Consider the following 19,741-nt stretch of genomic DNA (forward strand, 5'->3'; position numbering starts at 1 on the left):
TGTTCTTGCAGAGGATAAAGAATACATACCTGTGACTATTGCTATATAATCTGCATCTGTTGCTGCCACTTGTGTTCAGATATAGCAGGGATCAACTGTCGTTTTAAGTTGTAATATCAACAATAACCACAAGATGGCAGACATGTCTTAGTTGAGCTGACACTGGGTTTTTATATTATAACGATGTTAGTTGGCCTAATAACTTTTTTTACTGATATCTCAATAGTATCAGCAATTGTAAGTGAGTTCTTTTTTTTTGGTGGTAAAATGTTCAAAATTAGTTTTTGCAGTTAATGTTGGTTTCTTGTTCAACAGTTTTACGCCATCTTTGAATGGTATGTTTTATGCAAGAGAGCCATTTGCACTGAAAAATAATAGTTAGGATAGTGGATCTTTTATATATGTACTGTATTGAAGAATATATTATATATATAAATAAATAATTCAATATATTAAGAGCAAGTGTCTTCAACATATGTACATATTTTTGTCTATATTTCAAATAGCATTGTTGTCATATATCTGGATTAGGGTTAGTGTTAGTGTTAAAGTTTGATTAGAAATTTGGAAGCATTTTTTTTATAGAACAACGATAGGACTTTTTATGTTTTCCTATTACAGTGTCCACAAAATTAATTTTGCTCACAAATTCAATGCAATGTTCGGGTGAGCGTTTTGGAAAGTGATGCTGGGATACGAGTAACGCGAAAATACACACATACTGAAAACGCATTTCACTATTTGCTGCGCACACACACTCACTGAATTCAAAGCTGCACGTGGCTCGCTCGGCGCGCACGACGGCACATGTGGCGTCGGCATCCGACCAGCCGCATGTGATGTTTTGTCCCCGTCTCCACTTTACCAGCATTGTCTTCACTTTGCAAGGCACAATAAGCCACTAATTACACAACTCTTGCTTCCCCGTTGTCTAATAACACGTGAGTCAGTGCGGCAGCGCTCTGGCCTTGACTGCTCAGCGGCAGACGGCCGGTGAAGTGGAGGAGGAGGACAACAAGACTGACTGGAGGGTGCTAGCGCTCCATACGGAGTGAAATGTCACAATGTGAACAGAAGGCTTTCCAGTGAAAGGGGAGATGTTCATGTGTTCATGTCCCCTGCAGGCCCACGCGCTTCTTTAAACACAAACAGCACACACAACAATTGGAGCTGGTGTGGGAAATAATGAAATAGAAATGACTACATACTCAGAGAAACACCATCCATCATGTAATAGTGGCTCCCATTTGTTTTGTTTATTGAGGGGGGGAAAAAGAGCAGTAATAGCCCAACAAAACATATAACATTATAGTCATCATTTTTCATGTTACAGCGATGGGGCCACATCAATAAATTAGGGCGGGGCCACCTGACATGAGTAATCCTGCTTGGCAACTTTTAATCATGTCTTTATTTTGTTTATGATGTCTCATATGTATATAGTAAATACAACATAGCCAAGAAAATAAAAAGACTTTGTGGTGACTACTGGCAGCGAAGCAACCCTCTTAAATGTACACGCTTTCCTCGAAACGTCAAGAAAGTCCTCATATGACACAAAAAAATAGTACAAATGCAGAGTTGTGTCTACATCAAGGCGTTCTTCTCCACCTCCTCGCTCTTCTTACTACGTTTACTTGAGCGTTTGACCGCGACGACGAGGACCAAAACTGCAAACACCAACAGGTGGTTGATTTTTTTGGTTTGTTTTGTTTTTGCTTCGAGAATGAGGGGAAGGAGCAACAGAGCAAAGTCAGGGAGAAACTCACCACAGAATCCCAGAGTTCCCGCCAGGATGCCGATGGTGGGTCCCATTCCGTATTTGAAGCCGTGCTCGCCTGGTGCCACGTAGCAGTAGCCCAGCTCCGTGCACGTGCACACGTGTACTGGTGGTTGGAGAAATAGATTAGCATACGAATGTTTTTTTGTTTTTTGTTTTTAAATACACCACCCTGCACTGTATAATAATAACGTGACGACACAAAACATATTAGAACGTCTTCTGGCTAACTTTGGGCTGCAGAGTCCAAAAATGAATTGGCTTTAGTTTTTTGAGATATCAATATTTTTGATTTGACAGTTTACCAAATGCGCTTTGAAAAGTAGCATTTTCACCCGTTTTTAGATTTATTGCTGCTACATTGCCTCATTTTTTGAATTTTTGCTTGATTTTCACCCGGAACATGATTTACATATGGAAGACAACACGAAAGAATATTGTACTTGACATGACAGATACAGCCTCAACAAATTTGAAGAATCAAGTGAACATAAATGTCAATTTGTGCAGTCTTACAACTTTTCTTAAAGAAGACTATGTAATGTCTCAACAACTAAAACAATGTAATTTTCGGATTTGGCGACATCAGAATCCCCTGAAACCGTAACATTTTCTGCAACAAAACGCGTTTGCCAACTTGACCAGGGTTATGATAATAGTAAAATGCCTTCATCGATTTTTTTAGGGGGGTTACATTTTATAAGTATTTTGTTCTGCATCCTGTTTATTTTTGGGTGTAATTCTACTGTCGACCAGTAGATGGTAGCACACAATTGCAAATTCAAACGAAGAACAAAAACACGTTGGTCCAGTATTTCAATTTAGCCTCGTTTTTGCTGAAAATTACTGAAAGTCACATCCTGTGTAATCCTGCTTTTTACGCCTCCAGAACGGCTGTAGGTTAATTTTATAGTGTACATGTGTGGGCATGATTATCGGTGTATATTGTGAGATGATAAATTTGTTAGTTTGGAAACAACCCGGTTTGTTTACTGTAAATGGGTAGCGGGACCAATGCGCTGTAACATTGTACAATATTGTTGACTCATCCTCTCACTCAATATATGCGTTTGAATGTGTTTGTATTGTTTCAAAAAGACCTTTAAAAAAATTAAGTGATGAAAATGCTATTAAAAAAATGCCTCAGGAGTATTTAATTAGGGTACTTCAAAATCCTGGATTTTGGAACCGAATCCCGGTGGTGGAGGGGGATTACTATAATCATTATCATGAAGTATTTTAGTAGTGAATTCAGTAAAAGTAGCAGTGTAGAATTCTGTCGTACTTAAAAGTTTGTTTGTTTTTCATAAAACAGCAGAAAGTCTCGGACTGATTCAAAGTGAAAGTATCCTGCTTCACTGACCCTCAAAGGGCTGCGTGACTCCCATCCCTGCATTATCTTTCACGTTGATGGGCAGACTAAACGTTCTGTCTTCCGTTGGTGTTTTCTTCAGGGTCAACTTGGCTGTGGTGCCTGGGCAGTACACAACGGAGGAGCGTGATGGAAGTGCTTACAAGGTGTCTTATAGCACATTGGAAAGTCATTGCATCATTTCGGTACCGTCAATGGTTTCCAAGTCCCAGTTGTGGGATTTTTTGCTGTGGGCCAGGGCAAAGGTGAAGGGCTGCGAAAAGGGAGCGTCGTCTCCGTCGTGAGCCTTGATGAACACCGGCTCGGGTTTCTTCAGGCACATGAAGGCCTGCGTCTCTGTCAGTTTGGGGGTGTTGTCATTCACATCCAGCAACCTCACCGACACCACGCGCTCGTCTAACTTTTCAGGATTATCTGTTGAGTGGAGATGACATTTGGAGTGATATTCATTCTCTGCAACCCTAATGAGGACAAGCGCTGTGATATTACAAATGCCTTTTGTGACAGTAAAAAACATTTGTTCCTGTAATGGATGTAAATAACTCTTTTCCTAACACAGTGCTAAAAAAAAAAAAAAAATCTAGTAGATCCAGTACAGTATAATATTATGTAAGTGTCACGACAATTGTTTTTCAAAATGTCTCAGACCCTTCTCGAAGGCAGTGACAGTGACTTGAAAGGTCTCCAGGGTCTCTCTGTCCAGCTTGTCTTTGGTTGAAATTTGTCCGGTGGCTGGGTTCAACTCCAGCCAGCCTTCGGTGTCACCTTCCATCTTGAAACTGCCCAACAACAATAACAACAACAACAATAACCCAGACAAAGTCAGAGGAAACAAATCAATAGTTTACTCATATACGCACACGTGATGGAACCAAAGTCCAAAACACGCCGTCAAATTTAAAGTGCGAGGAATTATTGATGACTTTGTGATTGATTTGCACGTGTTGCTTTTGAGGTCAGTTTACTCCATCACGTTGTCATAGCTTGTAAACTTGCACAGAAACATTGCACACTTCAGCCTCGTGCATGCAGAACAATCACACTTTCATGTCAGTCTAAGTAAAGTAAGTAAGTAACGAACAGTTTACCACGGATTAGCTCACTCATGAACTTACTTATTGGCAAACTCACTAACTTACTAACTCACTCATTAACTTATCTGTTAAACTCATTAACTACCGGTACATGACTTACAAACTTCCTAACTCATTCTCCCACTCAGAAAGTGAACCAACTCAGTATTTGACTCACTCATTAACTACATAACTCACGAACAAACCAAAAAAACTGACTCACTTCATCATTAACTTACTGATCAAATAACTACAGTAGTTTAAAAACTTGAAAACTAAATAAACCCACTAACTTACTAACTCACACGAGTGTCAAATTTTTTTCTATAAGTACGCACTCACTCACTCACTCACTCTATGACCAAGTGCCTAAATGGATAAATCACTCACTCACTCACTCACTCACTCATTCACTCTATGACTAAGTGCCTTAATTTAATAGATAAATCACTTACTCACTCACTCACAAGTCTGTTGCTGTTTGGTACTAATGTCAGGGGGTGCAAAGTTTCCTCAGATGGTCCTTTACCGTATCTCTTTGCCCTCAGGGTCCTTGGCCTCCACCGTGAGCAGCACGGCTCCCTTTGTGATGTTTTCGGGCACAACTACTTCCAGGATGTCCAGGGTAAATTCCGGGACCTCGTCGACGTCGGTTACCGACACGGACGCGAAGGCGGTGGATTCGGCACCGTACTCCAGGCCGCTCATCAAAGGCTCCGGGTTCCGAGCATCGATCTTCAACTTGTACGAGGACGAGGTCTCAAAATCCAGAGGCTGTAGGTACACAAGGAGTGCATGTTTGACAACGAAATGTTTGGATGCCTAACATTACCCTTAGGAGTATATATATACTGTACATATTTCCATTGTTACCATAGTGACTCAAACAGCAATACACTAAATAATGCGCTGTCAGAGCCTTTATCCAGATTCTCCTTTATTTTAGGTCCATAGCCCATTGAGAAAAACATTTGCATTAAAAAAAATAAATAAATCATTCTCATTCCCCAAAGTGCATTTCAAACACAATTTCACACTCGATTGCTATTACATAAGCATAACTGTGAACAGATTGCATTTCAATACAAAGGTTACCATGCCAACTGAGCTAAATTACCGAGTGCTGCAATTCTATCTCTTAAAAAGCAAGTTGATGTCCTTTCACAGACTAACTGTGAAGATTCTACACGGACGGGTGCTAGGTTGTTACAGTTAATGAAAGAATAGGGAAAAAAATGTTTGGTAACAAAATAACAAACGAAATTCTTTTAAAATAACTGAATAAGATCTTCATCCATTCATTTACCAATCCGCTTATGCTCACGAGGGTCGCGGGCGTTCTGGAGTTTATCCCAGTTGCCTTCGGGCAGTAGCCCGGGTGGCACTCTGAACTGGTTGCCAGCCAATCGCAGGGCACACAGAGACGAACAACCATCCGCGCTCACAATCACATGAGAGACAATTTAGAGTGTTGCATACACCAATGGCGCATGTTTTTAGAATGTGGGAGGAAACCGGAGTACCCGGAGAAAACCCACGTAGGCACGGGGAGAAAATGCAAACTCCAGACAGGAAGGCCGGAGCCGGAATCAAACCCTGCACCTCTGCACTGTGAGCTCGACGCGCTAACTAGTTGACCACCGGGCCGCCTGAAGCTAAAACCAAAACAAACTATAATTATAGCAAAAAAGTCAATTTTCCTTTTGCCAGTTAATATGATTCATGAGCTTCCAGGGTTCATTTTAAATGTATTTACTTCGGTAGTGCTGTAAAGTCAATCTGTCTTCTGATAATAAAATTGTAATTTAATTTACTACACCATACTTTCTAACCTTTTCTTTTGTTTCATATATTTTATATATGAAACCATTTTTTTTATTCCATATATTTAGAAAAAAACTAATACTAAAACTAATAAGCGCTAAACTAAAGCAAAACATTAAAAAAAAGAAGTGAAAAGTAATAGAAACAGGAAAAAAAAAAAGTAAAAAAACTGAAAACCCCTAAAATATTACAAGCTCTGGTAAGGTGACGTTTGTACCTTTGCGATGACCACGTGGCCGACGCCTTTTCCGTCCGTTTCCACGGCAAACACGCCGTCGTCGTTGCCGGCTGAGATGTGAAACTCGATGAAGGAGCTGCCGCTGTCCGCGTCGTCGTCATCTGATGCGCTGATGTTGAGCACCGTTTGTCCCACGGCGGCGTCTTCGGCCACCGTGTAGCTGCCGTACTGAACGACAACGCGCACATCATCAGGTGCTGTACTTTCATGTACAGACTTTTCCGGTGTCTTGACTACACGCAAGGAAATCATCTTAATGCAAAAAAGCTTAACGTGGCTTAATGTAAAAAAAAAAAAAAAACTACCACCAGTCATTATTAAAATACACATGCACATCTCTACGTTTAACCTCTAAAAATATCAAAACAATTGCAACGGTGTTTGGGATTTTGGGGGGGGGGGCATTAACTTTTTCCTTACCATAGACATTCACTTAATATTAGAAAACTACAACCCAGTCCCACCAACATTCACGTGCCAGGTTTTATTAACCCTTTCATGCACCCATAATGATAACCTGGAACCTGATAACATCATATGATGTCCACTGTAGTAACCACTGTCCCTGAAAGGGTTAAAATTGGCTCAGGTGCTGAGGTAGTTCAACTAAAAAGTGTGCGGGGGTCCACTGCACTCTTGTTTATTAGATCAAAAGTGGAGTGCTGGCATTCTGCTCTTCATCAATTATCTAATTGTACGCTACCTAATGAATGACCTGTGCGATATTTTTGCCAGGAAAAATTCCTACTTTTTTGTTTTCCCTTTTTTTGCCTTTTACTTGACTAAATGAGTTCAAACAGTACTTCCACTTGCACCAGATTTTTTGATACTCCTACACAAGTACAGTGTGAGTCCTTTGGTCACCTCTGATTCGGACGCACGCTGATCTAATGCGATGCAACGATTGTGTGCTTACATCATTCTTCTCAAAGCGAGGCAACTCGTTGTTCACATCAATGACCTTGACCACGACCTTACAGAGAACACTGTGAGCTGAAGGACAGAAGTGATGAGTAAGTACCTGCACATCAATGTCTGTGTGTGTGTGTGTGTGTGTGTGGTACCTGGATCACTGACTCTAACATCCAGGTTATACACCTGATGGTCCCTGCGCTGCAGCGCGCGCAGCGTTTGGATTCGACCGGAGGCGGCGTCAATGGCGAAGGCTTCGGGCGAGGTGGAGGGCTGCTGCGACATGATGGTATAGGTCAGCAGAGCGTTCAACGTCTCCGCTTGGTCGGCGTCGTGGGCTATCAGGTCCCCGATCAGACTGCCTGAAAGCACACCAGAGATTTTATTGATCACAACACACACCTTAAGGAGGGGGGGCCGGGCATATGTATTTATACTACATTTTGACAATCGACTACAATTTTACATCGGACCATGCACGCCCTTTCTAGTAAGCTGTATGACAAAAATGCCATTTTAAATACGCGCTGACGTGCAAAATACGTGCTCTTAATGTATTTTGTTTTTTATAACACATTTATAATGTGCTCTCATACATAAAAGTTACCATTCAAGGATGTCAAAAAATGTATATGTACAGTATATGTATATATAAATTCACGGGTGCAGAGCCACATATATTCACTAGTCCACTGCAGTGCAGGAAACATATTTATAATCCTCCACAATAAATAAATCATACAATGTATTGTATATATTTTTTCTAACTTATTATTATTATTATTTTTTTTTTATTCATCAACACGCCACTTATAGTGACAGTTGCCCATCCCTGAAGCAGCTATTTACAATGCAAATGAAGGAACATTCCAAATGTTTGGCCTTGAAGCACACAAAAAGAAAACAACTGCGGAGGTCTCACCGACAGGCTCGTCCTCCTGCACCTCGAACACAGTCTCCTCTTCCTCGCACACGGGCGCATTGTCGTTCACGTCCTCCACCACAACGTGGATCTCCATCGGGGGATCCACCTGGTTCTCATAGACATCCTCGGCCATCACGACCAGGATGTACTGAAACAGGAGCAGTTCCAGTTAGTTACGCGATTGAAAATGGATTAGTTGTGTCAATATTTCACTTTGTGTCTGAAGTAATATAACTAATGATGTTTGATTACATTTTGATTACGTTTTTCAATTAATTTTGAGTAAATGCTCTCAACTGTTAACCATTTTGGCAACTATTTTAAGACCTGGGAGTTTTACAATATTCTTTATTTACCTTTCTGCAAATGTTCACACTCAGCGAAATCAACATTTGTCAACAGCATTTTTTATTCAATTTACATGTAATTTGCTACTTCCCGACTCTGCTGGTATGTCAAAGAGGAACTCGATAATGTGCAAAAGCGTTCACCATGTCCTTCTCCTCCCTGTCTAGCTCCTCTGTGAGCAGAATGTCTCCATCCTCAGTGATCTGGAAAGGGAACCTCAGCTCTCGTTCTTTCTGCACAAGCCTGTAAATGGCGCCCGGCTCATTGGACTGGACCTAAAACCAGACAACAAGATGGGTCATTGTGGAGCGTCTGCATCTGAATGAATTTCCTCCTCACCTTGGTAATGACTCGCGGGTAGGATCCCTCCAGGTGCTCCTGAATGGCAATCCTGCCGGGGTTGACCCACAGGTTGGGCTGCACCGCGATGTGCACTCTGGAGTTGCCGCTCAGCGCCATCTCGGATGCTCCTCCCATGTCGTGGACTTTCACGATTAAGGTGTAGTCCGGGTCCTCCAGGGGGTCCAGGTTGCTGCGTCTCATCTCTGACACCAAAGAAGAAGATGAGGGGTAACTTGATTACCAGTGATTAACTGAAATGAAAGTTGCACACACACACCTGCTCTCTCCACACAAGTGAAGAAGGGGTTTTCTTCATTGGGGACGGTTGGCGAGGGACAGTAGTTGTTAAATTTTGCCCTGAGAGACTCGGCGCTGCGGTCTTCTCCTCTGGCGTACTGGATTGTCTCCCTGGCATTGAGCATGCGCTCCCCTGTCACACATGCAGGATAAAGCGGTACGAGTAACCTCTAAAGTCACACAAAAATTCGGATATTAAAACACTGTGACACAAGCTGCAATGCAAGTTACGTTTTTGAAAAAACATTCGATTTTGTGTGAAGAGGCTCACTTTCAGGCAACACACAGAATTCCCCTCTGCACTTTTCACAGTGCTTCCATGTGTCATCGTCAGAGTAAAACTTGAGTACGCTGTTCCATTTTTTGATCGTTTCTTGTTTTTTTTTTACATTTTAATATTGACAGTATTTAACTCCTTGTTAAAATCATATGAAGGAAGATAAATCATGTATAAGCAGCAAGTCTCCCTTAAAACTGAGGTTAACACTGTTTGTAATTACATCTACGATGATATATTTCATTGTAATAGTCTATCATTAAAATAAACAATTTTACATTTTTACACATTTTTCTCTTCATCTACAAAATACCCATCTGACTATATTAAACCATTAAATGTAACCATTGAGCTAAAAAAAATGCCCCCCTGTGCTCTGAAAAAAAAAAAAGTATTTGCATTATTTCCTGTGGGGTGAAGTGATTCTAAATCACAAAAAGCTGTGTTGGACTTTAGAGGCTCTACAAAAAAAACTTTTGGCGCACCACACAAACAATTAATATGTGCGCGACCAAGTGGAATGTGAGGGAATCACTATCTGAGCACAGTTCAGTTGTATTTAACTTTAACCCTGGGGAACCCACGGGGTCAAATTTGGCCCCTATAAATTCTGCTACTCAAATGCTACCCTTAAATCCCAAAGGGTCAAGTTTGGCCCAAATCCTAAATGAGGATTAAAGCATGAAATATTTGGAAAAACATATTTTGGTGTTCAGTGAACATATAGCAGTCATTTAATGTATAATTCATCATTTTCCAAAGAAGAAAAAGGTTCTTGGGTTCTCCAGGGTTAAGGTTCTAACTGTGCATAACGATGCAGTATCTTACAATATCAAATATACATTTGAAGTGAACCAATCTCTTTTTTCGTCAATGGATGCTACAGCTTCTTGTTGACTTTGAAACTTAGCTTGTAGCCGACGTGTGCACATTTTGAGCATGACGTCTCTGATCCACTGGTTAAAGGACACTTTGATTCTCTCCTCTTTCATCTCAAACTGCTTCAAACAACAAAGCGTGTGACGGAAAAGTGGTTAGGACTACACGACTGTCCGTGTTTTATGTTATGTGTTGTGTTTATTATTTTACTTTATGTTAACAGTTTTGTGAAGCGCTTTGTTACAGCTGTCGCTGTTGTGAAAGCGCTATATAAATCAACATGTATTGTATTGTATTGTATTTTTGATCAGCCGTTATAACGCATTCTAATGCTGGTCAACATCTCAATGCTTTGAGCGCTACACCTGAATGTTGTTTTTCCGGTGGGGAAAAAAGTTGGGCTGCGCCAATGTACCAAGTGTTTCAACGCAGTTACGACTATTTCTTTGACTTCACGTGCCGCCTGATTCCAAGTAATCAGTCATACGCAATCTCACACGACACATTACGGCAGTCTGCCACCAATCTGCGTTAATCTTGCCCAGACCAGATGAGCTGCGTAATCTGGTTTCACTCGGACAATGTGCTGCCAGATTACGACCAGAAATAGACCGATTACTGACATTTCGCATCCGACACGTGACATTTCGCACCCGGCGGGCGGGACGGGGCGTCACCTTGCTCGGTGGTGGAGATCTCTCCCGAGTTGGGATCCACCTGGAAGAGCAGACTGTTGTGTCGGTTGGGGATCTGGCTGACTAGGCTGTACGTCAGCTGAGCGTTGGGAGTGCTGGGGTCGTCACGATCCAACGCAAACACACGAGTGAACGGGACACCTGGAATGATACATAACAATGCTTCCCAGGTTGGATTGTGGTTTCAAAAATCAACGGTGGTGGTCCAGAGGTAGAATGCACACCTGCTGGAGTGTTCTCTCGGACCAAAGCGGTGTAGTAACTCTGGTTGAAATATGGAGCGTGGTTGTTGATATCCAGCACGTGGATGGTTGCGAAAATGGGCCCCTCCACGACCTCATCGTCCACTAAGGCCTCCACCTGGAAACAAGCACATGCACATTCATATGAAATAAAATCAGGGACGTGACATCCACCACACACATCAGCGAAGGTCAGAATCTGTCTGCCTGCACCTCGATCAAATCCGCCAAAATCGAATTGCACCACCTGCACCACAACTTGGACCTGCTTTTAACTGATCTAAATTCTAGTTTATCTTCTATCACCAAATTGTGACAGAAATTGCCCTCGCAATGCCCAGCAAGGCCCAATGCAGTCTGTCGAATTCCCACACACGGTGAACTCAATTTGCCCCAGGGTGAAAATGAAGATGGGGCAGTTTTTACGCCTGTGTTACATTTTTACGGGTGCCCGCTTACGAAAATAGGGTCCTTGGATTGTTTTTCTGGGGCAATGACAAAATGACAATTAAACACAAAAATACAGTGCTTAAAAAAAGCATGAAAAAAAATAGCACTGTATTTTTGTCATGCTTTCTTTTTTTTTTTTTAAACAATCTCTTGCACTTAAAATCCATGAGACATAATTGCACAGGTATGGTGGGTGGTATGTTACCGCAACAAGGTAGTTGTCATTTTGGGACCAGTCCAGAGATTTGTCCAAGTAGAGCCAACCGTCAGCTGAGATCTTGATGTCATCGCTGCCTTCTCCGTTCAGCCTGAAAGCGTTCACACCAGGATGGCTGACCTGGAACTGAGCAAAAACAACTCACATATTAGATTAACTTAAAAAAAAAATGTTACAATTAGTGTGCGCTTGTGTGTGTGTGGTACCTGACAGAGTGCGTAGGGCACAGGTGTGCCCTCCTGCACCTTCATCACCAAGTTCTCAAAGGGGACCTTCTTGCCATCCAGGCCCAAGCCAGCAGCCTGTCAAAGGTTGAGAAAGCAAACAGTATTGCATCCCACTCAAGGGATTCCTAATATTTTGGTGACCGTATTTAGCCACGTGAGAATAATGAACTGAAGTCATGTAGTTGCACAGGTGGGCATTCCCTCACAACCAGTAACTTTCAAACTCATGGTAAATGGGAGTCAATCCACTTGTTGACATTTAAAGTGCCCTTGATTAAACCCAAATAAAGTCTAGTTGGTCAGGTAGGCGGATTTTTTTTTCCCCTTTGGAGCACTAGTGTTCAGTTTGCACCGAGCATACTTTGTGTAACATGAAATACAACCAAAATATTTCATATAACAATAAAAAGGTAATCTGGATGAAAATTTTAAAAAAGGAGTTCATAATATTTTCATTATGTCTAGATTTTAAGAGACACTGTATAAAACATTTAGTCCAGAAATCGAGTGAGGAAAACTGTTTCCCACACCTGCTTTGTACGATTTTATCAGAACCATCGAACAAAAGTACAAATGGAAGAAACACACTTTTCACTCCAACTCCCAAACGTCAGTGAACCAAACAAGATCAGTTATTGATTGAACCGGCATTACATGGAAAAAGTCTGGCCTTTCTTCGACAGCCCTCCCTAAGCAAAGACGGGACGGGACAAAGGACACCTTTCGCTTCAATGATTCAGCCATGAGTCACATTTTACATCACGTATGGCTTCTCAGGAAATGGAGTGTGGTTCCTCTCCAAGAGGGTTTTTATTATGTGTGTGTTTTGACATTTTCTTATGAATATGCAGTGTACTCACAGAGCCGAGCAAGAGTGCCAGAAGACACAGATGCACCATGGGAGTCATCATCACAGTCTGCGGACAAACAACAAAAAGGAGACGAGTTAATACATCAAGTAAAACATGTTTTCTGTGCAAAGTTCAACTGTTTTTTCCACTCTAAATTGTATTGTAAATTGTAAATAGTAAAAGGGTCTATTTTAAAAACTGAACTTAGGGTGGCGTATTCTGTTGTAGTCATAAATTACAATGCACTGTGGATTTCATATTACACCAGCCTTTAAAGGTCACACTTAAAAAGAGAAAAAGTATCTGCAAAACCTTATGTGCTAGAAAAAAAGTGAAGGCATTTTTTTAAAATCAGCGTCGAAACTGCTCTCAAGGCAGTCCTTCTCAAATAATAGGGGTGCTCTCCTTTGGGGGAAGGGTGGGGTCGATCTTTGGGTGGCTCTGTGTGACCCTTTTTTGGGGGGGGGGGCGCACGAGAATGACGTGTAATTCCTCTCCAGTACAGTAGGTGGCGGTGGTGAGCACTTTAAAAAAAATCTGTCAAATTGATGCACTTTAATTCTTTGCTGTTACAGACAATAAATAAATAAAACTATTATTTGGAGTAAGTAGATCTATATATGCTTTTGTTTATGGTTTGCAGACATGTACTTTGACTGATTTTATGGACAAATGATACTATTTATAGTTGTGATGGAGAGTGGTAAGGCGCAAAATGTTTTCTCCTCCCTAGTGGGGCGTAACAGAAAAGGAAAAAAAGTTACTGTAACATTAAAATATCACAATTACTATGATATTGTCCATTTGATTCTGCTTTCACTAAAATTTGTCATCATGAATATATATTGGTGCAATCTACTTTTTTTCTTTCAAAATATTAAATTGTATTTTTTCTTTACTATCATTATTCTTATTCATCCTTTTGTTCATTCCATTCCTACTGCCTTATTAGGGCATCCATTTTGTCTGCAGTTTAAATCACCAAATATGGTTCCTTAGCCAACAAATGTGCATGAAGCAGACACTTCATTTGGTACACCAGCGCAATATGAAAGTGTCAATACAAGAGCGATATCAGAGTCCGCAATCTGAAAGTATCAATGCAAGAGCGATATCAGAGTACGCTGAGAGGTGTACCTTATGAAGTGTCTGGGCAGTATACAACTTGTTACTTATGACAGTGTTCTGCCTAAAAGCCCACAATGTCCACACTTTTCTTAAAAAGACAGCTTATCTATTGCGTAATAAAACCATTTAGTCATGATACTACAGACACAGGAACATGCCTCAAGTCATGCAATGAAAGGGGAAGTGACCCCGGTGGACAAGGGTGAAGGTGACATTGAGTGGCGGCTAATGACCTTTTTTAAAGTCACCAACCTGAGACACTCTCTATTTAAGGAACGCATAACTATTTTGATTATTTTAAAATTGGCTTCTGCTCTCCGGAGGACTACAACATACAAGTATTTTCACTTTCTTTGACTTAAAGCAAATGGTGCAAAGGCTGCGGCCCAAACCATGTACCCAGCAAATGTTCATAATGTACAGTCATAAACATTTGTTGGATTGTTGCGTGATATTAATGTCATCGATTTTGTATGTTCTTTGGCCAACTTTATGAGAAAAAAGGAAAAAGGCTGCCGGGCGAGGATAAACCGAAGATGTGATTAATCTACAACAACTGTAAAATAGAATGCAGTTCTTGTCCTTCCACATAATAGAATCAATAACCTTCGTTCTTATATTCAACATTTGCAAACAGCCAAGGTCATGCTCAGGAAACCATTGACAGCACATGCCAAGAAGGCCTCCACAAAGAAAATCAAACCACAATCACTTTTAAAAAGCGCAACCTTAAAGACATTCAAACGAAAGCGTGTATAAGGGAGAGTCGAGGTGACGCACCTTTCTCCGGAGAGATCCTGCCAGTCAGTCCGGGTGTGACTGATGTGAATTCTCATCCTGCCTGGTCAAACGTTAACCACACGTTAACCAGCACTCTTTTATTGGATCTAATCATTGTCTAATCAGCACTGTCACTACTCACCCACCAATGGGCACCAGGCTCGACAACCAGGAAGGAAGAAACACTGTAAGGACTCTCATTTAACGACAGGAAATCTCACGGCGGTGCTTTCAAGTCAGAGTGATCTTATTTGTCACGTTTGAATCTATGAGGTCATTGTGGTGGAAAAACAAACATTTAAGTCAGATATTGAGGAGAATCTGTTGCTTGTAATGCCATTTATGCATTCCAGCCTCGCACATCCCCCCAAAAAACTAAAAACATTTTAAAATGCAATTTAGTAAAAAAAATTGCATTTTAAAATATTACCGGTATAATGTATAAAAACATACAGTAATGACATAATGAAATAGAATACAAACAATTTTGGCCACTTTTTTTCCCTTCAATTCCATGGACATTGTGCTGCTCCCTCTGGTGTGCACGCCTTGGCCATCTGGTGGCAGTATAAAACAGACAAATTGATAAACATGTCACTCTTGAGTAAACTGCAGTCCTTTTAGTCTTTCTTTGCCGACGATAAATAATACATTCCCGTGAGTGTTGTTATATTGTCTGTCTACGTGTGCCCCTTCACCATTTGTGTTCAATCATTTGTTGCTTGAAGGCTTACAACACAGCGACAGTAATGCCTTTCATTCGCCCGTCTATTCTATTGTTTGTTAGCGTTAAACTAAACAGAATTATCCAAAGCAAGGTATGTGGTTGTTTAAAATACAAACTGGGTAGCTCTCTTGGTTTTATGTTTTCTTTGACAGTGCCGGGAGTGGCTATTTACAGCTTGAAGCCTCTTTTTGTCAAGAGCTGTTCACTATCTGCCAAACTGCTCCTTGTTGTGACATGAGCTGAGTTGAGTTCACTACAACCATACAGTGCTCGTATCTCAAATGCCTGTTTGCAAGTCAGAGCGCAAAATCGACTTAAAAACGGCACGTGTCTCCCAAAAGTCAACTCTCTCTACTTCTTGAAATTCAACATTTTAAACACAGAAAATTATGTTTTAACTTTAATTAATAGTATCATTATGTGCATTTGTTACATAATTGCCTTTATTACATTTAAGTCTCACTTTTGAAATAAATACCATGGCCTTTCACTGGGAGTAATCAGACGTCTTGTTTCAGTAGACCCCCTTTGTTAGTTCTAGAAGTCAGTATATGATCTATAATAGTATAAGACTTATGTTTACTTTTATCAACTTTTTTCATTTTATTGCTAATGATCAGTAAACAAATATGCCCAACTTGCTTTTATAGTGGCCTACATTTTACAGACTAGGTCACTATGCAGTTCCAAATTGTGAGCCCAGATTTATTTTTGTACATTTTTTTCAAAAATGTGTTTTCCATTTTAAGGTCAACCTTATTGTGAATTGTACGGAAACAAGACAAGTACGTTAAGAAATGGGACTACTCAGCAGCTGGTTTCTCATGGTCAGACTTTGACCTGCACTAGTGCGCCGCTTCCTGTCAGATTGTCCATTTGTGGCAATGGCTGATAAGAGGTCGTCAATAGTGCTGATGGATCCCTGTAGATCACAGCGGTCACTCGGCAGGGCACCTTGGAACATCTGACCTCAATTCCCACTGACATCCTCAGTCGATCTCCAAGCATATATACACGTCAAAACAACAGCGTCGCTATTTTGCAACATCCTGCGGAGGAGGAAGAAAAAAGGCGACAATGTGTGTGAATCCTTAACTGTGCAGTCTGTGAATGCGTCACCGTTTTGACAGCAGCGGGGCAGTTGAAACACGGCCTGCGACTGTCGACACCTCGCACCAGCGTGTCCAATTTGCATGGATTATGTAAGAATGAAAAAGCATGCGCCAACACCTTCTGCTTGACAATTTGGGATGGCCCTGCATGGTGGCGAAGACACACACTTCTTTATGGGAAGCGTTTTGAGCATTTATTCCGTAATATCCAGCTCTCTGTCCTCACTATTAGGATGACTTCTGAAATCAGGGGCGATTTTAAAACCTGAGGTTTACTGAAGGTGACTTGGGCTGAATGATTTTGAAAACTAACATAATTGAGATGTTTTCTTTTCCTCCAACCCTAAAATGCGATTGCGTTTTAATAGGAGATTATTCTTTTTCCAGTGTCCTCTTCCCATGTATTTTTTTTAAATAAACACAATAAATTCATTGATATTCCATTTAACATTATCAGGGGCCTGTGCTTTTTTTCTGGAATAAACCAGTACCCCAGTTGGATTTTGCGACTTATATTAAATGCAACGGAAACATGTAAAACGCATTAACAGAATTGACTTTGGTGATGATGAATGTACAAAATCCTGTCTTTGTATTTCCTCTATGTGTCTTGATTGGAGTTATGTCCAATGTGAATGAGCATTCAGTCAGTTAGCTTGTCAGTAGAGCCTTGGCTTTAAAATGAACAAATATTTATGCCACAACTTTTTTCTTACGTCCAATTCAAATGGAGGACAATGGTGCTTGCTGCCTCTGACTATCCGAAATGTGTCCTAGCTTGAAAAACGTCGGCTAACTCCGACCTAGCAATGTAAACAGTGAACTAGGATTAAATACAGCAAATATTAGGAATGACAATGGTAAAAGTGTGTTGGTAAGGTATTGAGTGGTAGCTTAGGGGTTAAGAAATAGTCACCCGTCCTGGTTTAGGCCAGGTACTTTCTACTTACAGTATATCATTGGAAGGTAGAATATTAGTCTGAGTAAACTGCATGCTGGGAGCCCTGTAGTGGGAGGCGGGAGGAATTGGATGGAACAAACCATTTTTTGAGGCAAGTGGGGTTCGGGTTTTTTTTTTTTTTAAATATCACATTTCACCTAAGTACTGTTTGGTAGGGCACCTTTGTTGCCTTTTAAAAAACAGACATACATTTTAAAAAATTAATAAATAAATAAAAACGCTACAGCTTCGTGTTTGCTTTCAAAACTTAGCTTGTAGCAGACGTGTGCACATTTTCAGCATGACGTCTCTGATCCACTGGTGAAAGGACACTTTGATCCTCTCCTCTTTCATCTATAACTGCTTCAGACAACAAAATGTATGCAGAAAAGTGGTGAAGATTGCACAACTGTCTGTGTCCTATGTGTTGTGTTGTGTTATTTTTGTTATTTTGACTTCAAAATGGCGCCGCGAGAGTGGCTGCCTTTCCAGCAGCTCCTATATTTTGTTGTTCTACTTCTTCCTTTGATAACTTTGCTGCTGTGAATTGGGAATTTCTCCATTGCGAGACTAATAAAGGTTTTCTTATCTTATCTTATCTTAAAAAAGCAATCTCTAATTTTAGGGATGCTTGAGCATCCTCAAAAATAGGCTGGAAACGCTTACTAATAGGCAAATTCAACTTCCTGTTAGTGAGCAAAATCTGCACTAGTTGACATCTGTGTTTCACTAGAACTAATGGTGACATTATAAAATTCTACTTGTCAGCACCTACCTTTTCTCGAATAGTATAAGTAGCTAATTTCGTTTTTGCCTTAATCGTAACTTAAGTTATTTGAGTTTTTATTTGATATCTAGCTTCAAGTGCATGTACTAGTACGCCTTCACTAATAACGGAGTTCAATGCACTCGTACAATGACGGTGTCTTGCGAGTAATCTATTTTATTCACGACTCCATTCCACAACTATATGGTTTCTCCACACTGGTACGACAACATTGGTGTACAGTGATCCCTCGCTATTTTGCGATTTGTTTATCGCAGATTCGGTGCATCGCGGATTTTTTCAAACATATTCATAAAAATAAACAAATAAATAAATAAACTTTTTTTTTTCCATATACATGGAGTACAGTACTGTATATGTTGCTCTATGTGACTCGCTGTTGTTTTGCAGCTTCTCATGGACTGTTTGCGGACTTTTTGCGAACTTTAAAAAAACTTTTTTTTTGACCTATATATGTTAATTGGTCGCTACTTCGCGAATTTTCGTTCATCGCGGGTGGTTTTGGTCCCCATTAACCGCGATAAACGAGGGATTACTGTTCTACATATTACTAGTTGACATCTGCACACCGCTAGTACCTCCCAGTGAACCGCTAGATGTCAACCGGTAGACTTTTAGAATTTCACTAATAACACACAGTTGTTATCCAGTGAACAGTTTTTTCACTCCATTTAATACTAGTACACTGAATTAGGAATGAACCTTAGTGCCTAAGGATACATGCTCAAATATCTTCACGACAAGCTGTTTGAGTGTTGAGTCGATATCCCTGATATTCACCTTAAGGTCCATGTACTTGTATACTATTTGCGCACATGAGTCGGATAACATGGCATATACACAGACTACTACATTTAACTAGTGAGGCAAAACTACAGCACTAACTTTGGCATACTCGTTGGGCTCTGCTTGACCCTGCACAGGGATATGGTGGGGGGTTAGACCTTCTGGCGGGTAAGAGGTTTGTTATCAGCCCTAGGCCAAGGCCCTAAAATGGTGAGGCAGTGGGAGTCTCGCTAGCAAAGGCCGTGACATGTTTCTAGTGAGGCACAATTATCCACTGCTTCGAATTGAATAGCTGCTCACAAGGCCTTCCATAAATGATGTGAATGTTACCCCAGCAACATATTCTCTCTTTTTTTTTTTTTTCCACAGCTTCTCCAACAAGGCCACAGATCAGACTCAAGCTGCGACCCGAATCTCGCGTCAGGGCCTGAGCACCCAGTCGCACACTACTGCAATTTGATCTTTTCAATATTCACCGTGGCATTATCACCCTGTGACTCATCTGTCGCGTGTTATTTTTAGTGGTTGTCAT

At 40.8% G+C, this 19,741-nt stretch overlaps 1 protein-coding gene across 1 annotated transcript; it reads right to left on the reverse strand.

The window, feature by feature from the left end:
- Positions 1-1,231: 1,231 nt before the first annotated feature.
- cdh17 (cadherin 17, LI cadherin (liver-intestine)) lies at positions 1,232-14,937 on the reverse strand. Its single transcript, XM_086114544.1, has 19 exons — positions 14,858-14,937; positions 12,959-13,015; positions 12,078-12,173; positions 11,860-11,997; positions 11,187-11,322; positions 10,945-11,103; positions 9,092-9,244; positions 8,812-9,017; positions 8,616-8,747; positions 8,122-8,272; positions 7,352-7,561; positions 7,204-7,280; positions 6,267-6,455; positions 4,755-4,999; positions 3,801-3,931; positions 3,342-3,566; positions 3,144-3,254; positions 1,770-1,886; positions 1,232-1,670 (listed from the first exon to the last, which is right to left on the reverse strand). The coding sequence occupies exons 2-19, from the start codon at positions 13,007-13,009 to the stop codon at positions 1,588-1,590; spliced, it is 2,610 nt and encodes an 869-aa protein (XP_085970670.1). The 5' UTR covers positions 13,010-13,015; positions 14,858-14,937; the 3' UTR covers positions 1,232-1,587.
- Positions 14,938-19,741: the final 4,804 nt, after the last annotated feature.

This window comes from Hippocampus guttulatus, chromosome 6, assembly GCF_054856545.1.
Source record: "Hippocampus guttulatus isolate MCC_2025c chromosome 6, RoL_Hgut_1.0, whole genome shotgun sequence".
In the NCBI taxonomy this organism is placed as follows: domain Eukaryota; kingdom Metazoa; phylum Chordata; class Actinopteri; order Syngnathiformes; family Syngnathidae; genus Hippocampus; species Hippocampus guttulatus.